The 17,952-nt window shown below is 47.0% G+C and overlaps 6 protein-coding genes across 6 annotated transcripts; 2 read left to right on the top strand and 4 right to left on the bottom strand.

Moving 5' to 3' along the window:
* Positions 1 to 728: 728 nt before the first annotated feature.
* Positions 729 to 1,871, bottom strand: LOC132327437 (histone H3). The gene has a single exon (XM_059846634.1). It carries the CDS (start codon positions 1,820 to 1,822, stop codon positions 1,412 to 1,414), a length of 411 nt encoding a protein of 136 aa, XP_059702617.1. The 5' UTR covers positions 1,823 to 1,871; the 3' UTR covers positions 729 to 1,411.
* Positions 1,872 to 3,138: 1,267 nt separating this feature from the next.
* Positions 3,139 to 3,683, bottom strand: LOC132327453 (histone H2B 1/2/3/4/6). Its single transcript, XM_059846649.1, has one exon. The coding sequence runs from the start codon at positions 3,609 to 3,611 to the stop codon at positions 3,231 to 3,233; it is 381 nt and encodes a 126-aa protein (XP_059702632.1). The 5' UTR covers positions 3,612 to 3,683; the 3' UTR covers positions 3,139 to 3,230.
* A 201-nt stretch (positions 3,684 to 3,884) lies between these two features.
* On the top strand, positions 3,885 to 6,452 carry LOC132327435 (histone H2A-IV). Its single transcript, XM_059846632.1, has 2 exons — positions 3,885 to 4,353; positions 6,156 to 6,452. The coding sequence occupies exon 1, from the start codon at positions 3,957 to 3,959 to the stop codon at positions 4,344 to 4,346; it is 390 nt and encodes a 129-aa protein (XP_059702615.1). The 5' UTR covers positions 3,885 to 3,956; the 3' UTR covers positions 4,347 to 4,353; positions 6,156 to 6,452.
* Positions 6,453 to 11,923: 5,471 nt separating this feature from the next.
* LOC132327449 (histone H2B 1/2/3/4/6) lies at positions 11,924 to 12,997 on the bottom strand. Its single transcript, XM_059846646.1, has 2 exons — positions 12,537 to 12,997; positions 11,924 to 12,197 (listed from the first exon to the last, which is right to left on the bottom strand). The coding sequence occupies exon 1, from the start codon at positions 12,995 to 12,997 to the stop codon at positions 12,617 to 12,619; it is 381 nt and encodes a 126-aa protein (XP_059702629.1). The 3' UTR covers positions 11,924 to 12,197; positions 12,537 to 12,616.
* Positions 12,998 to 13,339: 342 nt separating this feature from the next.
* On the top strand, positions 13,340 to 14,327 carry LOC132327446 (histone H2A-IV). The gene has a single exon (XM_059846643.1). It carries the CDS (start codon positions 13,340 to 13,342, stop codon positions 13,727 to 13,729), a length of 390 nt encoding a protein of 129 aa, XP_059702626.1. The 3' UTR covers positions 13,730 to 14,327.
* Positions 13,838 to 15,403, bottom strand: LOC132327432 (histone H1.01). Its single transcript, XM_059846629.1, has one exon. It carries the CDS (start codon positions 15,358 to 15,360, stop codon positions 14,701 to 14,703), a length of 660 nt encoding a protein of 219 aa, XP_059702612.1. The 5' UTR covers positions 15,361 to 15,403; the 3' UTR covers positions 13,838 to 14,700.
* Between the last annotated feature and the right edge of the window lie 2,549 nt (positions 15,404 to 17,952).

The raw sequence follows: 17,952 nt of genomic DNA on the forward strand, positions 1-17,952 counted from the left end.
TTACCATGTGTTTTAGGGCCAGCTTTCCTGTGCTGTCCATCTCCGTGTGCTGTTACATAAAATCTTTTCTGAGAAGTGAGAATAGAAATGGTTAAAATGTTTTTCCCCCCCAGTTTCAGCCGTGGTCTCTCCCCTCTCATACCACAGAGAAATGCCATATATTTCAAAAGTGTCTTCAAGAATTTATTTGAAAGGGAAATACTTTTTTTTACCTCTACACTTCTTTGGTCTTCCCGATCTGAAAAATCAAATTTGTTTAAAACAAATGCCTTAAAACATTAAGCACTTACTTATTAATTTGGTATATTATTGTAAGTTTCCAAATAATAGCTTGCTAACGGCTTCAGAACTAAGTAGCATTCATTTAAAGTCGTTTTTAGTCCCTGCTGCCCCCTTTTGGGTGTTTCTGAATTTTCTGTCATTTTTTATTTTACAGCATCGGTTTAAGACCTCGGGTTCAGATATGTAGGAAACACTGCAAATGTTGATGAAAAACTGGTCCCGAGGGACGTTACTCAGCTGGGACTTGAAAAATATAGAATTAAAAAAAAAAAAAAAAAAAAAACAGGTATTACTGAATGGAAGAGTAAAATAATGGGTACAAACTGAAGGGGAGAAAATGATTCAAATGAAAGAATTGGCAGCACTTTAAAGTCAGAGAGAATAGAGGCAGCCGCCATAGACCCAAAGGCGCCTAAAAGGCTGTAGCACTTCTTTGAAATGAGCCCTTTTTTTTTTTTTCCGTTTTTATTGTAACGTTAGATTTTTACGAACCCGAGATCTGTTATGTTTTTCTGATTCGCGTTTTATAGTGCTCCTTCATTTTAGAAAATTCTTTCATAAAACCCCACACAATTCCAAAATTGATATACAATTCGTTCCCGAGTATTTACAGAGAAACGCGTTTTACGAACAGCGGGGAAGGGCCAGAAAAACAAAGGGAGGAAATGTGAAAATACGGTAGTTTAAGGGGGGAAAGCAGAGTCTAAAGTAGAACGGAGTTAACATCTCTGTAACTGACGACATAACTTAAAGGTGGGAGGGGCGAGTATAGAAATGACTCTGACGACAGCTGTCCCAGAAGAAAAAAATATGCAGCTAAAAAGCTTACAGGGCTCCAGCAGAGTTAGAAATTTTCACGGGGCTCATTAGCAGTTTAACTATCGAGCCCCGAAATATTATTTAAGTAAACTTTAACAGCTTGTTCTCTATATCATAGAGCAGCTTTTAAAAGAACTCAAAGTTCTTTATGCAAAGACGCGCCCCAAACCATGAAAGCTTCCTCCTCCCCTAACTACTAAAACCGAATTTACGATAGCGCAACAGCTCTTTTAACTGTGTATGTAGTGGCTCTTAAAAGAGCCTTTGGGTCTGCGTGGGTTGCCTCACGGCCCGGCTGCGATAGGGAGACTTAAGCGCGCTCTCCGCGGATGCGGCGGGCCAGCTGGATGTCCTTGGGCATGATGGTGACGCGCTTGGCGTGGATGGCGCACAGGTTGGTGTCCTCGAAGAGCCCCACCAGGTAGGCCTCGCTGGCCTCCTGCAGCGCCATGACGGCCGAGCTCTGGAAGCGCAGGTCGGTCTTGAAGTCCTGCGCGATCTCGCGCACCAGGCGCTGGAAGGGCAGCTTGCGGATCAGCAGCTCCGTGGACTTCTGGTAGCGCCGGATCTCGCGCAGCGCCACCGTGCCGGGCCGGTAGCGGTGCGGCTTCTTGACGCCGCCCGTGGCCGGCGCGCTCTTGCGGGCAGCCTTGGTGGCCAGCTGCTTGCGGGGCGCCTTGCCGCCCGTCGACTTCCGCGCCGTCTGCTTTGTACGCGCCATAGCCCAGCAACTACACCCCGCAGCTCACTGTCCTCCGCACTCACAGTGCAAACTGCTGCGCCAGCTCCGCGCCGCCGGTATTTATAATCCCACTGGCCGCTCCCATTGGCCGTCTGTGAGACAGCGGCCGGCTGCCATTGGGCAGTAGTCGCGAGCCCGGGAAAAGACCCCGCCTCCGGGGCGGGCTGGGCGCCCGGGCCTCGCCCCGCCCCCTTCCAGCAGTGGCTTCCGGGGCACAGCGGGGGCGGCACCGCCCGAGAGCGAGTAGTGCGGGCTTGCCGCCCGAGCCTCGGGATCGCACTTCTTTATCCAAAGCCGCTCCGCTCGCGTTCGTTCCCGGCCTCAGAACCGCTAGCTAAAGCTGCCGCCGGCAGCCGCCTCCTTCCCCGAGGGCTCGCGGTTTCTTCCCGCACAGTAGCCGCCTTCGGTTCCGGGCCGCGGCAGCAAGGCCGAAGGCGCAGGCGGCAGCCGCCTTGCCTGGCTCCGCTGAGCTCTCCCGGCCGCTGGCCCGGCTCGCTGGAAGCGCCGCGTCCCGTGCGGGGAGCGCGTTCCGGGTCAGCGCGCGCTCGGGCCGCGAGCCGCGAGCGGCAACCAATCAGCGCCGGGGCGGGAGGGGCGGGAGGCGGCCGGGCCAGCCCGCGGGGAGGCTCCGCGCAGTCCTCACTCAGGTCGGACCGAGCGCGGCAGCGGCGCGGCCCCTGCTCTGCCCGCCCGCAGCCCCGTCCGCGCTCGGCGGCGGAGTGTACGGGGCGCGGGGAAACGGCGGGGAGAGAGAGGGGGGCACAAAAGCCCGCAGAGAGCCACACTGGGGAGCATTTCCTAAGTGGTAGTGCCCGTGCAGGACTGTGCAATTTCGGGTCGAAAAGACAGAGCATCGTCCCACTTTTCTTCCCCCGGTGACCCGCGAAAACACATTTTGGGTGTAGTGAAAAAGGGCGGACATCCATCCCAGATCCTTTTACTCAGAAACAAGGAACTAGAAAACAAGTGCACAGGGCCGTCTAGAATTGCCTATGCTATTAATGCATCAAATTCAGGCATTAGAAGGACTGGCGTGCCTTTTTTTTCCTCCCCGTTAGCGTGGCCTAACTGGACTACCACGTAGCAGCGGTGAGAGGACTTATTTTGGCCGTTTTGAGACCGAGAACTTTAAGTTGCTTAGCCGCCACTCCTGCACTAACCATGAACGAGAAGCGGGCTCCTAAGAGATAAACGACATAGCCAGTTTATCATACTGTAAATCCTGCCTTCCCCTTCTACACCATAAATGCCTATTTCCCTCCCACCGATAGGAGAAAAAAAAACGTGGCAGGAACTCGTGACAGCATCAGCTCTTTTACTGAGAAGGTGGGTGGCTCTTAAAAGAGCCTTTGGGTTTAAACTATCGAACTAAGAACGCAGAAACCGTCTACTTGGAGCTGGTGTACTTGGTGACAGCCTTGGTGCCCTCGGACACGGCGTGCTTGGCCAGCTCGCCGGGCAGCAGCAGGCGCACGGCCGTCTGGATCTCCCGCGACGTGATGGTGGAGCGCTTGTTGTAGTGCGCCAGGCGCGAGGCCTCGCCCGCGATGCGCTCGAAGATGTCGTTGACGAAGGAGTTCATGATGCCCATGGCCTTGGACGAGATGCCCGTGTCGGGGTGCACCTGCTTCAGCACCTTGTACACGTAGATGGAGTAGCTCTCCTTGCGGCTCTTCTTGCGCTTCTTGTCGCCCTTCTTCTGCGTCTTGGTGACGGCTTTCTTGGAGCCCTTCTTGGGCGCGGGGGCGGACTTGGCCGGCTCGGGCATGGCGACAGCGACCGCAGCTCCCTCACTCGACAAACACAGCGACTAACAGCTCTCAGCAGAGAGACCGCCTCGGCAGCCGCATTTATAGCAGCTCCGCCGAGAGCGCCGCCTCGCTATTGGCTCTGTGTCGGCTCCGGACCCGGCGCCGGGACTCGCTATTGGCCAGTTTTGGATTCGCATTTCCATTGGCTGCGGAACGAGTCCTCTCTCGCAGCCAATCGCAAGAGGCGCTGCCGATCCTCCCTGGCTGTATATAAGGCAGGCGGTGAGGCGGGCCGGGAGCTCCTTCGGCTTTTCCGGTTGTGCTGCTGTCGCTGTTGCTGCTGCTGCGGAGTCGTTGTAGCCATGTCCGGGCGCGGGAAGCAGGGCGGCAAGGCGCGCGCCAAGGCCAAGTCGCGCTCGTCGCGGGCCGGGCTGCAGTTCCCCGTGGGCCGCGTGCACCGGCTGCTGCGCAAGGGCAACTACGCGGAGCGCGTGGGCGCCGGCGCGCCGGTGTACCTGGCGGCCGTGCTGGAGTACCTGACGGCCGAGATCCTGGAGCTGGCGGGCAACGCGGCCCGCGACAACAAGAAGACGCGCATCATCCCCCGCCACCTGCAGCTGGCCATCCGCAACGACGAGGAGCTCAACAAGCTGCTGGGCAAGGTGACGATCGCGCAGGGTGGCGTGCTGCCTAACATCCAGGCCGTGCTGCTGCCCAAGAAGACCGACAGCCACAAGGCGAAAGCCAAGTAAATCCTTGGTGAGGCTCTTCACGAAATAAAGGCTCTTTTCAGAGCCGCCCACATTCCTCATAAATGGCTGATTCACTGCAGTTTTGCTTATCCAGTGAATAGAGACAGGAAGGCGTAAGTTGTCTGTTGTCTAAATCTTTATGCTTTTGTCCGTTTCAGTTTTCCTGTTCTTGTATGGGGGTTGTCTTAAAGCTTGTTTCTTTTTTCTTAAATCACGTATGTTTTTATTTCTGAGGCGTGTTTTTGTCGATTTTGCCGCTTTAAAGTTTCTTAATTGGCTGTTGTTTTGATTTTTTCAATGTGTAGCAGTGCGAAGTAGGGGTTTTTTAATGGCGTAAAGATCACGTGCCCTGCCCGGCTAGCTCCGTGTTGCTGTTAGTGCTCTGTTCGGTATGTATTAGAGGACAACAATAAAGTATTAGCAGTCTGGATTGCTTCCTTTTAGAGTACTAAATGGAGCTCATCCCTGTTGCACCTTCATGTTTCAGAGGAAGGGGAGTGGGAAGGGAAGCAGAACTCGCAGCCAAAAAAAAATCACAAAAAAAAAAAAAAAAAAAAAAGGCCCAAACTGTGTTATGCAGTCGTGGCAGTGACTTGTACAAAAGGTTTCTCAACAGGAGGGGTGTTCCTAGCCTCAGGCCCCTGACTGATCTACTTTTGCTGCTTTTTAGCGCTCATATCTGAGTCCCAGCGGCTTTCCTTGGCAGAATTGTAGAACACCAGGGAAAGGTTTCGGGCAGGGAGGAGTTGCCAGTGCTCCCAAGGAGCGCTCTGATGTGATTTGCCACTATGGTGGGGGTCACTCCGTTACACTGGAACAGAGCACGACCGCTTTTAATTTCGTTTTTCTGGCGCTGATCACTGCATCCACGCCCTGTTCTCCCAGGGGTATGGGGAGTTTCCAGCCGGCACTCGGTTTTGAGAGAAAGCGAGTCATTCTTAAAACAACTGCTGCTCTTACATCAGGTCACAGTGTTGCTTTGAAGTTAAATTCTCTGGTGCTGCCCTGCTGGCTGCCGGTTTCCTTCTGGCTTTGGCGTGGCTCCCCTGGCTCATTTTTCCCCTAGCATGCAGCCAGCAGCTCCTTGGCCTCATGAGCCTCTTTCTGCCTTGCAGCTGGTGGCACCGCAGCAACGGGAGCAGTTTTTAACATGGCCATGTCTTTCCCCATCCCTGTCCTCCAGTACAGGAAAAAAGAGGTGTGACTTTAACACCTGTGACCTGATGAATTTAATTTTCCTAAAAGTGAGTTGGTGATGAATTCACCCTTCCACATGGGAAGGAAGTCTACGCTCCTCTCTGTGCCACTTTGTTCCACATAATGAGACTGCCCGTTGCATATTGAATTGTAGTGAACAATGGGAAAGACTTCTAAGAAAAAGCCGTGTGTGCGTCATCTGGATGATGTGTGAACAGGAGAATAAAGTTCTAGTTTGTAGAAACTTCCAACAGAACAATTTTATGGTTTCTTTCCCTTAGAAAAGAATGCTCTGATATTAAGGGTACAGTGGTAACAGTCAAGAAGCTATAAAATTAATAGCTGTTATTGTAGTAATTCCTCTCCTTTTTTTTTTCTGCTAAAGGTGCTCGGTTACTGGGTAGTTGTAGTTTGGAGTTACTTACATGGGAAATAAAGCCATAAATTAAAGATAGGGCTACATGAGGTCTAAATTATCAAGGGTTTGCAGCACCTCGAATGTATATTGCACAGCCAGACACTCTTGTGAAAATCACATCTTTATAGATGTGATTTACCAAAACCGGGATAAGTGAGCAGAACTGCTTTGAAAATAAATGTATTTCCCAACAGTGAACATCGGCAGCCTCCTTTGATCTCTTAGATGGACTTTGACAAAAACTTGGTTTTGCAACAGCAGAATGGGAGAGGAAGGTGACAATGGGAGCACTTAGCAGTTCTGACGGGACAGATGTTCGGCGGGGCGCCGCCTGTCCCCCGCGGAGCCCGCTGATGCCGCATCCCCTCCCTCTCCACCACCCCCGCCCGTGCTTGAGGGAAGGATTCCGTGCGCAGTTTGGAATGGCGGGATTCACTGCGCTCCCGGACTGACCAGCTGGCTCTGCGATAAAACAACGAATCATATTTGAATTTGTGGTTGTTGTTTTTTTTTTTTTTAATGTTTTTTTTCCCTTTGTTGTGCGTTTTGTGATTTTATCCCAGGAGTTGAATTTGGGGGCGTTAAGGAGGAAAGCTCGGCTGAAGCTGCGTTTTCCCCTTGCTGCATAAATACAGCGGGGGGAGTGTGGGGGTGAGTGACCGAGTGGATGGTTCCCACAGGGAACCCTCACTTCTCCAGCGACACCAAAATCCTTTGGGTGTGTTGGTCAGGCCGTGACGAGCAGGTATTTTCCTGCTCCCTGCGCTGGGGACAGGGACGGTGATTTAAGGACTAATCCGCCTCTGGGAGGAGGGAAATGCAAGGTAACACAGGATGGAGCAGCACTTCGCAGCGGGAATGGGGGTGTTTTGGGATGAGGAGTTCACCAGCTCATGCTACTCTGTGGCCTCCACCAACACCTTGGGCTGCAAGAGGCCCCTGGGAACAGCGGGGAGAAGGCAAAGAAAAGGTTGGGATATCTCCTGGGAGGGCAGAGCAGGGGCCTGGAGTTTTAGATCCAGAAACAAGGTATTTCCTCTTCAGTTTCATCCCAGCCACCAGTTAAAATATTTTTTACGCAGCCATTGTCAAGAAACGAGCCTGTAGGGTGAAGAAGAAAAGCAGACATTCAGTTTCAGATAAATGCTGTAAATTAATCCCAGCTCTTTTGCAGTTTCCTGGTGTTTCCCCCTGTTCTTTGTACCGTGTAATTTTGAGAGGAATAGCAGATTTGTCTTTACAAACAAGCTGTGGGTCTACTGAGAGATAAAAGAAACAATGGGAAGGATTTCACTGATTGATGAATGGAAATAGATTTTTGCTTTTACAAATAAACTTTAGGTTTGCTGATAAATAAAATTAGACATTGAAAGATGAAAGCAACAATGGGGAGGAAAACCCCCTAAATTCCATAAGAATTAAAAATGAAAAGGGAGGGTTATACATTAGAGGGAAATCTTTGGTATCTGGCATATTGGGGAGTCTGTACCTCTCAAGTACCTCAGCCAGTGGGGAAAGAGAGAAGGAAATGTGGCCGGGAAATCAGGATTAAAAGGGAGGCTGCATCTTCCAAAAATTTGAGAGATCCCAGGGGAATGCCCCATAGCCTCTCCCTTTATTCAAATAAAGTAAAAGGACTCCTCTGTCTCCTTTTTGGACATAAACCTCTGGTGTCTGTGGATTAGTTTTCCTAACAATTTCCTGCTGAGAAATGTGAGCTGCTGTGGTAACTCTGAAGTACAACACACGCACATCCTATGAGAGGCTGCCTGACATGTAAGTATCAGCTCAGGCTGAAGCTCCAGGAGCTCCGGATGCCTGTGGAATGTGCCCATTTCACTTCTCCCGTGGGGTTGGGAGCAGCGATTTCAAAAGCCCCAGCATGCAGAGAGTAGAACAGACTCAGATAAATTTGGCATCCTGGGGCAGCTCAGCTGAGCCCAGGCACCCAGGTGTGCCTGTGATGCAGTCAGCCCAGTCTGCTGATGCTTGGAGCACAGCTGGAGGCACCTGGAAGCAACTCTGGTTCAAGATGGTTTTGGTATGTTGAAAGATTGGGCCTATGCCATTCCTATGGTAATTTGTGTCTTCTTTTCTTAGTGCAATGACTGAAGGCACGAAACTTGCTGTTTCCCCAGAGCATAAGGGGAAAAAAACCCCAAAACTTGATCATGTGGAGTGTTGAGATTGTTTATTGTTATGGTGGCAGCTATTTGCTGCAAAAGGAAAAGAGGATGCATACCAGAGTTGTGTGCATTTCTTCACAGCTCTGATACTGCACAAAAGGAGGTCAATATCCTTTCATCTATTAGAAGTTAAAATTTCAGCTGTAACACTCTGTGCTCTCTTATTTCAGGAATTATTTCATCCATTTTCCAACGACCTTTGCAAGTAAAAATATCTACATGCAATATAAGCAGGAGTGCAAGTACAAAAAGGTTGTGGATTTTATGTGGGTTTAAAATTCCCATCTGTTCTGTAAGTCTTTTCAATCTACTTGTTTTCTAGTTGTAAAATTAATTATGCTCATCATTTCTTCCTGAGAATTTCAATGGTAAAAATGAAAGGATGAAATTTTTTGATTAATACCTTCCATCATTTTTGAGAAGCAATGCTTTTGAAATGAGCATTCTGATAGGGCTGCACTCAAATAATTTGGCTCTCTGTAGGCATGAAAGAAATCTAACCTGGAAACACTCTTTTCACCTACATGGGCCTCTGGTTCTGTGAGCCCAGTCCTTGAGGAAAGAGCTGCCTCTGCTCATTCTGATGCTCCATCCTTCCTTGGAGGTGGCTGGGTTGGGAGGGGAGAAGTTCCCAGCTGCATTCCTACCTACTTTCAGCCCTCTCCTCCAGCGAGGTTTGTGCCATGTCTTGGCTGTGCTGTTCTCTGAATGGCACAACCCTTAGACCAGGTACTTGGAGCCTGAAATCTCAATTTTTTATATATACTGTCTGACCTGGGCAGATTTTCATCACTGGCAGAAAACATTACAGCAAGGTGTGTGTCACACCAAATATTTTTCCCTAGCTGCAGTGAATACCTTCTCCTGCAACTGTAATTATTTTAAAATATAATATTTTCTATTTAAAATGGAAAAGAAAGCCTCTGGGAAAGTAACATTGCAATAATTTGTCTTGGATGTCAGGTAATTATATTCTGTGACCATTAAAGAAAAAAAAAATCCAGATTTGAGAACAGATACTGGTTTACTTAATTACTAAAAATGAAATAAACATTAAAAAAAACCCAAACAAACAAAAAAACCACCCCACCAAAAACCCTCTAAAATACCCCAAAACCCCAGGAAGTAGCAAAAAATTGCTACAGTCTGTCATTTGTTTAGGTTTTGGTCCAGGTGAATGGTATCTATTTCTTATTTCTGATTCACTCTTCAGTCAGTTAATTAGAGAGTACAGATATTTGTTTGCCCAGCTGGTGTATTTCATTTTTGCAGAAATAAAAAGAGCAGGTGGTTTCTTTTTTAAACATGATGATTAATAAACATAAATTTTACTGCAGGGATGGTCATCTAGAGAAGATATATGTTTTTCCAGAAATTATATTAACTTTATTATTCTAATAAAAATAAAATAGGGGACTTTTTGGTAACTGGTTGTATTGTTCTTCAGTTTTCTCTTTTTGCTGGTTATTTACTAAGCTGTAATTTCACTCTGATCATCTGAGATATAAAAAATTGCTGATATAAAAAAATATTTTGAAAAAAAATGTTTGTGTTGCAAAGTGTAGATATTCCCCATATTTCAGATGCTGTGGACCAAGAGGCATTTTGAAGGTAAACAGGGAGGGTAGATTAAAAGACAACATGATGGGCTTGTTTGTAGATCACACATTCAAACATTTCTCAATATTGAGAATTGTTGGGATTAATAACTTTGATTTGCACTGGGAGATCAGCAAGCTGGAGCCCTAGGGCACATGAGCTGATGAGAGTGGAAACTTTTTGATAAATTTGATGTCACAAACACTGAACAAGCTGAAACTGGGAAGACAGAGGCAGAATGAAGATGGACCAAGGAACCAATCCCAAGAATAAGATAACTTCAGAAAGAGGCCAGCCCAGTGACCAAAAAAATCAATGAGACATCAAGGGACCACCAGCAAGGTTTAAATTATTGTATTTGGGGGCTGGATGATGGGTGGCACAGATATAATTTGGGTTGCAGACTGCTCTAGGGGGTTCCTCTTTGCAGACACCCAGCTCTATCTGCTCTGCACACGGGATAATGTAACTTTTTACTCAGTGAACTGGAAACTCATCTTCAAAGAGGAACCTAGGGCAGGAGAATTGTTTGAGGGGGCTTCTGCTTCGTTCCTCCACGGTTTGGTGGCAGCAGCAATAACATCTGCTACACCAGGATGATGTTTTTGAGCACTGCCCTCCCTCTGCTGGATGATCTCATCTGGGTAGGTGTCTTTAAGGGTACAAAGGAAACTACTCTGAAAGAAATAGGAAAGGACACTAAAGAATGTGAATTATGGAAGAATAAGCTGTCATATGATTTTATACTCTCCTAACACACACATTATTTGCATTAGTGGTTTTGAATGTTCATCCTCTTGTGGCATGAAATTTTTAAGATTTGTTATTTTTGCTGAATTTAAATCCTACTGCCTTTACCTTTGATGTAAAGATCAAGTTAAAAAAGTTTCCATGGTGGTAGCTCTGGCAGTTGAAAGACTTTGTTCTCAGCACTGTTAGAAAAATTAGAGTTACAATCAGACCTGATGGCAAATGCTATGTTCACATCATAGCCCCTAACATTGCCTTGTCGTTCTTACTGAAATTGAAAGAAGCAAGCAGCAACATTTTGTTTTCTGTTTAGTGAAGGGTTTCCTAGGCCTAGAAAAAATCTATTTAAAAATCCTCAGAATTTCTGTGATGGCTCCTAATGAAATGTGCAAAGTGGAGCACACAGAAGAAAAAGCAAAATGAACACTTCTGAGCTGGGAAGCCAAAAGGCATCCCTGAGCTCCTGCTTTAAATCAGGGGGCAGGGCTTTCCCATGGCACCTGTGGTTTGAGCTGGGGTTTTTTCACATGGCTGATTATGAACAGAATGGCCACTGACAAATTCTTCTGGTGACCATCTTCAACTGTGAAGATATGAGCACTTCTCTGTGTTTTTCTAGTGATCCAGGAAAGCTTGAAAACACCTAGAGTGGAATATGTAATGGTTTATTATTCTTTTAAGGCATTAGACATATAAGGCACACAGAATAAGCAACCTGTGTTTCAGAGTTTGCACTAAGCACTTGGAGAGATAGCAAAACCCCATTTCAAGCTGATAAAGAAGATTTTGGAGATTGCCTCTTCCCACTGGATATCTGAAATCCAATCTGAGAAGTCCCCTTAACCCTTCAAACTGAAATTAACATTTATTAGGTATAGGTGACAGATTTATGAGAGACCTGGTGTCTGTCTCATTACCTGTACTACCAAAGAACATGCAAGTCAGCACTAGAAAGTTCACTTTTGTCATTCTGTGGTCCCTGTATGAATTATGTTCAGAAGTTCACAATGTATACGTGGAATTTTGGATTAATGAGATCCGGTTTGGAAGTGATAATGGCTTTGATCTGCATCTATGGTGGCATGTAATTATCCAAGAACGAGAGGGAGTGACTGAGAAAGCCTGCAGTTTGAGCCTAATTAGTAGCTATGTGAGGAGGTCGGGTAGCTGACAACGTCAGTGCAGTGTCTAGTTTCTTAGTGTTTCAAAGTTTTATTATATTTAGTTTAGTTTTATTATATTAGAATAATGCACAAAAGGCCAGGAAAAAAAAAAAACTTCCCGTGTTTTCTTACTTGAAAGGAGAACCCAAAGTAGTCATGGAGAGAAACTAGGCAAGTTACGGTAAAAAAAAAAACAAACCAAAAAAAAAAACAAAAAAAAAAAAAAAAACCAAGATTATAAAGACAAACGGTGAAGATAAAGAAGATTTTAGAAAGTGCTTCTGAGGTTTATTGGTTACTGGGCTATTAGCAAGAGTTTAAGGTAAATGCTACTTACCGCCGCATAAATTCCTTTATTGTACAGTGCGCTGTACTCATCTCTCGCTCCTGTGACAAAAATAACTGCAACCCCAAAAAACTCCGGAGACTGAGCACCATCAAGTGGCCGATCTCATAACAGCAATGCTATACATGGATGAGTATCCAGTAATCATTTCGGTTCCCTCCCGACTGGAACAATGCAGTAGGATTCCTATCCCTTCAGTTCACAACAAACATAACATGGAAACTTGCGACAGTAAGGTGATATTGAAAATCGTGAAAACCATAAATTAAGTAAAACAGCGTCTTAAAAAAAAAAAAAAAAAAAAAAACCAAAAAAAAACCTAACACCCCCAGCCATTTAATACAGCCTTTACAGACATATTGTAGTTAAAGTTGATTAACAGTAAACTCGAGTGCAGTATATTATCACAGCAACCCTTAAGTAATATGGAAAACCTAATAACCCTTAAAAAACCCAACCAACCAAAGAAAAAAATAATCCCAAACCCCTAAACACAAAGATTCTACACTAAAACAATAAAGTGCTTCTTACTTGGTGGTTCAGCTCTTTTATTGAAAAAGTGGGTGGCTCTTAAAAGAGCCTTTGGGTTGAGCAATGTTTTTGCCAAGTATTTACTTGGAGCTGGTGTACTTGGTGACAGCCTTGGTGCCCTCGGACACGGCGTGCTTGGCCAGCTCGCCGGGCAGCAGCAGGCGCACGGCCGTCTGGATCTCCCGCGACGTGATGGTGGAGCGCTTGTTGTAGTGCGCCAGGCGCGAGGCCTCGCCCGCGATGCGCTCGAAGATGTCGTTGACGAAGGAGTTCATGATGCCCATGGCCTTGGACGAGATGCCCGTGTCGGGGTGCACCTGCTTCAGCACCTTGTACACGTAGATGGAGTAGCTCTCCTTGCGGCTCTTCTTGCGCTTCTTGTCGCCCTTCTTCTGCGTCTTGGTGACGGCTTTCTTGGAGCCCTTCTTGGGCGCGGGGGCGGACTTGGCCGGCTCGGGCATGGCGACAGCGGCGTCTCTTCGGCACCCACGGAACAGCAACGGAACGAACTCAAGAGCGGAGTGCCGAGCAGGGCTGCGTGCCACGTATTTATAGAGCGTCTATGCAAATGAGCGGCTCTTGCTCTGCACACTTTCATTGGCCAGACCACGAGACAACGTCAGCACCCCCCAGTTCTCGCGTCTGATTGGTCAGTTTTGGATTCTCCTTCTCATTGGCTGCCTGCACAAGACCTACTTCTCAGCCTATCAGCGCAGGGCTGAGGCTCTAAAGCGAGCGCGGAGCGGGGGAGTGCTGAGTGCAGCTGTTCCTGTACAGCGGGAGTGAGCGAGGAGCCGGGGAAGATGTCCGGACGCGGGAAGCAGGGCGGCAAGGCGCGCGCCAAGGCCAAGTCGCGCTCGTCGCGGGCCGGGCTGCAGTTCCCCGTGGGCCGCGTGCACCGGCTGCTGCGCAAGGGCAACTACGCGGAGCGCGTGGGCGCCGGCGCGCCGGTCTACCTGGCGGCCGTGCTGGAGTACCTGACGGCCGAGATCCTGGAGCTGGCGGGCAACGCGGCCCGCGACAACAAGAAGACGCGCATCATCCCCCGCCACCTGCAGCTGGCCATCCGCAACGACGAGGAGCTCAACAAGCTGCTGGGCAAGGTGACGATCGCGCAGGGCGGCGTGCTGCCCAACATCCAGGCCGTGCTGCTGCCCAAAAAGACCGACAGCCACAAGGCGAAAGCCAAGTGAGCCCGAAAGTTTAAGCGGCACATTTACTTTTCCTGCAAAAACCCAAAGGCTCTTTTAAGAGCCACCCACATGGTCCTAAGAGAGCTGAGTTATCCAAGCAAACAAATCTTATTTCAGCTTAATTTTTATTTTTTGGTGGATAAAGTCGCAACGTTTTCCACATTTTTGTTAACAAAGTCTTGCCAAAACGTCCACCTCTCCGTGCAACTTCGTCCTGGTACGGGATATTTTCCGTTTAGTTCTTACGTCTGAGAACATACGGACACTATTGGTTATGAGTTCCTGTCCCACCTCCCTTTATCCGCCTCTTTCTTCTCCGAGTGGCTGATGCTGTTGCAGAGATAAGAGGCGTAATCGTCTTCGGGGAAGGGAGGGGGAAGGGCAGCGGGCCGGGATTTCCGCTGGCCAATCCTTGGGCAGGGCGGGCTTTTTCAATACTTAGAGCATTCTTTCTCATCAGGAACAAAAGGATTGGGAGAGATCAGGGCTATTTTTGTGTCCGTAAAGTAACCCTCCCCTCCTCCCCCCCCCCCAACAGACAAAGGCATTTACGGAGATACTTTAAGAGAAATAATTCAATAGATTTGACATGGCTCAGTAGTAGCGTGCCTGGCAATTGCATTATTTTGTTACAAAATATATCTTTAAAAAAAAGTACACCCGATTTCTTATCAAATCATTATAAAACATTGTTTCTTGGTAGTCAAAGTAATCAATTGGAGGAAAAACAAAAGTCTACACTTCCCTAAAGTCGCCGCGCTCTACCGCGTTCTTAACTATTTCTTTCGGTAATCCCTAGGAAACAAAAAACACAAGACACAATTGACCTCTTGACGACTTACGAATTGCAGGACCCCTGCTGCAGGTTACGGACGACCTCGGTGCATCAGCTCCTTTAGGGAAAGTGTGGGTGGCTCTTAAAAGAGCCGTTGGATAACAAAATATGTAGAACAAAACTCTCCCGGTACAATTTACTTCTTTTTGGGCGCCGCCTTCTTCGCCTTGGCCGCTTTAGGTTTGGCTGCCTTGGGCTTGGCCGCTTTGGGCTTCACGGCCTTTGCCTTAGCCGGGCTCTTGGCTGCCTTCTTGGGGCGCCCTGCCTTGGCGGCTTTCTTGGGGCTCTTGGCCGCTTTCTTGGCCGCGGCAGCCGCCGGCTTCTTCGCCTTCTTGGGGCTCTTCTTCACGGCCGCCGCTTTCTTGGGCTTCTTGGCAGCGCTGGCGGGCTTCTTGGCCGCCGGCTTCTTGGGCTTGGCTGCAGCTGCTCTCTTTTTCGGGGCTTTTTCCTTCACCTCTCCCGGCTTCTTGTTGAGGCGGAAGGAGCCGGAGGCGCCGGTGCCCTTGGTCTGCACCAGGGTGCCCTTGCTGACGAGGCTCTTGAGCCCCAGCTTGATGCGGCTGTTGTTCTTCTCCACATCGTAGCCGCCGGCGGCCAGCGCCTTCTTGAGCGCGGCGAGCGAGAGCCCCTTGCGCTCCTTGGAGGCGGACACGGCCTTGGTGATCAGCTCGGTGACGCTGGGCCCCGCGGGCTTGCGGGCTCTGGAGCCGCTCGCCGCCTTCTTCGGCTTCTTGGCGGCGGCCTTGGCGCCGGGCGCGGGCGCATCGGGGGCGGCGGTGGGAGCGGTCTCGGACATCGCGGCGGCTTCCTCGGCGGAGCGGGCGAACACAATTGGGCTGGCCCGGGTCAGATGCTCGTATTTTTAGAGCGGAGCCGCGCGGTGATTGGTGGCTTGCAGAGCCCGCCCCGCCGCACGGCCGGGGAGCCCTTCGGTGTGCTCGATTTGTGTTTCTTTGGACTAACAAAAGTGTATTTTCCTCGGAATTTCTGCCACCAAATCGCCCGGTTTCCCCGGTGAGGGGGGAGAAGAGCAGGTACTTGCGTTCGGGAGAGTTTCCTGCGGCAAACACGCGATTTGAGTTAAAGGAGAGGCGATAAATCCCGTGTGCTGCTGCTGGAGAGAGCTCTGAAGGGAGAAACTTTTGTTTTTCCTTGCAAATTAAAAATTTCCTTTTGACATAAATGTTACGGCAACAACTCAGTCTTATTCTTTAGAGGGTTTTCTTGGGGTCGAAGTTGAAAGCTTACGATTTCAAGCTATTTTGACAGTTTAAATTGATTTTGAAGAGGAGGAAGTAACACAAACTCCTTTTTCAGCTCTGAATATGGATTAAGAACCGGTTCCTTTGACCATGTGTTTTACCTACTAAAACGCTAAAGTCTAGTGAAATAGTGTCTCGTACAACCACCTATTCCACTTTTTATAGAAACATAAGCAATTTGTTGTTATCTGGAGACTGATGAACAGAGAGTTGGTTTATTTTGTCTTCCTGGGATTTCAGTACAAGGGAGGCAAAGTTACTCTGCTGCCCTGTGTGGGGTGTTTTCTTTTTGTTTGTTTTCCATACGAATTTTTCTACCAAATATTAAGAAAATCAAGCTGCTTGCTAGTCATGTTCCATATTATTTTGAAGTATATAGTAATTTAAAAACCTTATGTTACAAAACTGCGGCTTTGTAAAAGAAAGCAATCTCCTGCACTTCTGTTTATGGAAATTATCTTTGTCTCTGGTAATTTAAGATTTGCGAGGAGTAGCATCGCAGTTTAGTAATCATGCTCTTCATTCCCAAAGAATATTATCTTGTTTTGTATTTTCTCTAAAAGCAGCAGAATTGTAAACCTTTATTGCTCTTTGGATTTTTTAATGTGTCTCACAGAATATGGCTACACAAAGGTTTAGCTAAAGCCTCTGAATGCTGAATCCCCTTCTCACTCTAAATAAAACCCACCTAATTATTACTTGTGCATTTTACAGCAATCACTGAAATAAGGAAATACTTTTATGACAGAAACTACAGCAATTTGTGATAACCTGAGTTTTAACAAGGGGAGAGGTAGGCCATAGGTCATTCCTAAAGAACCAGGAAGGAGCCAACCAATACTGATATCTGGTGGAAGATGGTGTAATATGCTGAGCAGAACTGAGCTCTGGCTTAATATTTCATTAATCTGTAACTGACTGTGAAAAAAAGTGTATTATCCATTGTCTTTAGTAGTTGTTTAAGAATCTCAAAGACTGCACTAAGCCAGCCCTTTGGTATTGCTTGATATAACATATAATGTGAATACAGTATTTAAGTACATATTAGCAACCAGAAATTCAGAGTGTATGAGTAGATAGTTTTAGGAAAATGTAATTCTATTTCTGTGTCGTGGTTTCATTTACAATGGCTGTTTTATAAATACTGAAATGTGTATAAATGAGAGATTTAGCTTGCTGTAAAATTGTGTTTCAGGGGATGTGAAATTATGAATAAATGCAATGAAGGGGAAAATTGTGACCTCCACCCCATAATGATAAAATACCATAAAAAAGGTTGCAGTAAAAGTGCACCTGAGCTCTGTAATGCTTTAAGAGGAAATAATTTTGAGAGAAGAGCTAATCAAATTGTGACTTTCAAGGTCTTGTTTGGCAATACTATGTGACATGAAGAAAGGATACCAGGATTAAATGGAGTGGATGTGAGTATTGCAGAGTTCCCTTCAGAAATTGCCAAATGAAGGTAAAATGCTTTGGAGCCTTTATCCTGTATATGTAAAACTGTGAATTAACCTTTCCATTGATTTGGCTGCATAATGTAATAAGGTAGCAATTGCTGGGAAGACATAAAATTTAGCAGTTGCCTAGAGACTTCATTGCATATAGACAGAGGAACAGCATAGACCGTGAGTGACATGTCAGCAAAATGAAAAATTCCTTTTTGCTTATTCTTGTTGCTTTGAACACATTTGTTTCAGTAATCTTCACTGAAGGAAATGTAAATATTCCAGGTCTCATTTGTGGCTTCACAGAGTCTTCCTTCACATTTGTTGGTGGCAAAATTCAGGTGGCTAAAATGATCTCTATCCCAGTTTTCTGCCTGGCTTTTCTCACAGCAGTTGCTACCTTTTCCTCATTTCCAAAAAAGTCTACTAAGTATATAGGTGTCAGATTCTGGTCTTCAGCTACAATTTAGTAATTTAAACTGAAGTAACTTCAGAAATTTCGTTTAAAAAAAAAAGAGAAGCTGTTTTTTAAATGGTTTTGAAGCAAAGAGATAAACCAACTTTACTGATGCAGAATTGCTGCTTGGAGCACATATTCTTCTTTTTGTGAAAGAAATACATATGGGAAAAATATTTTGGAAAGTTAAGGTGTATTTGGCAATTTTAAAAAGAGCTGCTGTG

The sequence above is a fragment of the Haemorhous mexicanus genome, chromosome 5 (assembly GCF_027477595.1).
Source record: "Haemorhous mexicanus isolate bHaeMex1 chromosome 5, bHaeMex1.pri, whole genome shotgun sequence".
Classification (NCBI taxonomy): Eukaryota; Metazoa; Chordata; class Aves; order Passeriformes; family Fringillidae; genus Haemorhous; species Haemorhous mexicanus.

What these genes read in the sequence shown, in the direction of transcription:
- LOC132327437 (XM_059846634.1), bottom strand. Translation starts at nt 1,822, where the DNA reads ATGGCGCGTACAAAGCAGACGGCGCGGAAGTCGACGGGCGGCAAGGCG.
- LOC132327453 (XM_059846649.1), bottom strand. Translation starts at nt 3,611, where the DNA reads ATGCCCGAGCCGGCCAAGTCCGCCCCCGCGCCCAAGAAGGGCTCCAAG.
- LOC132327435 (XM_059846632.1), top strand. Translation starts at nt 3,957, where the DNA reads ATGTCCGGGCGCGGGAAGCAGGGCGGCAAGGCGCGCGCCAAGGCCAAG.
- LOC132327449 (XM_059846646.1), bottom strand. Translation starts at nt 12,997, where the DNA reads ATGCCCGAGCCGGCCAAGTCCGCCCCCGCGCCCAAGAAGGGCTCCAAG.
- LOC132327446 (XM_059846643.1), top strand. Translation starts at nt 13,340, where the DNA reads ATGTCCGGACGCGGGAAGCAGGGCGGCAAGGCGCGCGCCAAGGCCAAG.
- LOC132327432 (XM_059846629.1), bottom strand. Translation starts at nt 15,360, where the DNA reads ATGTCCGAGACCGCTCCCACCGCCGCCCCCGATGCGCCCGCGCCCGGC.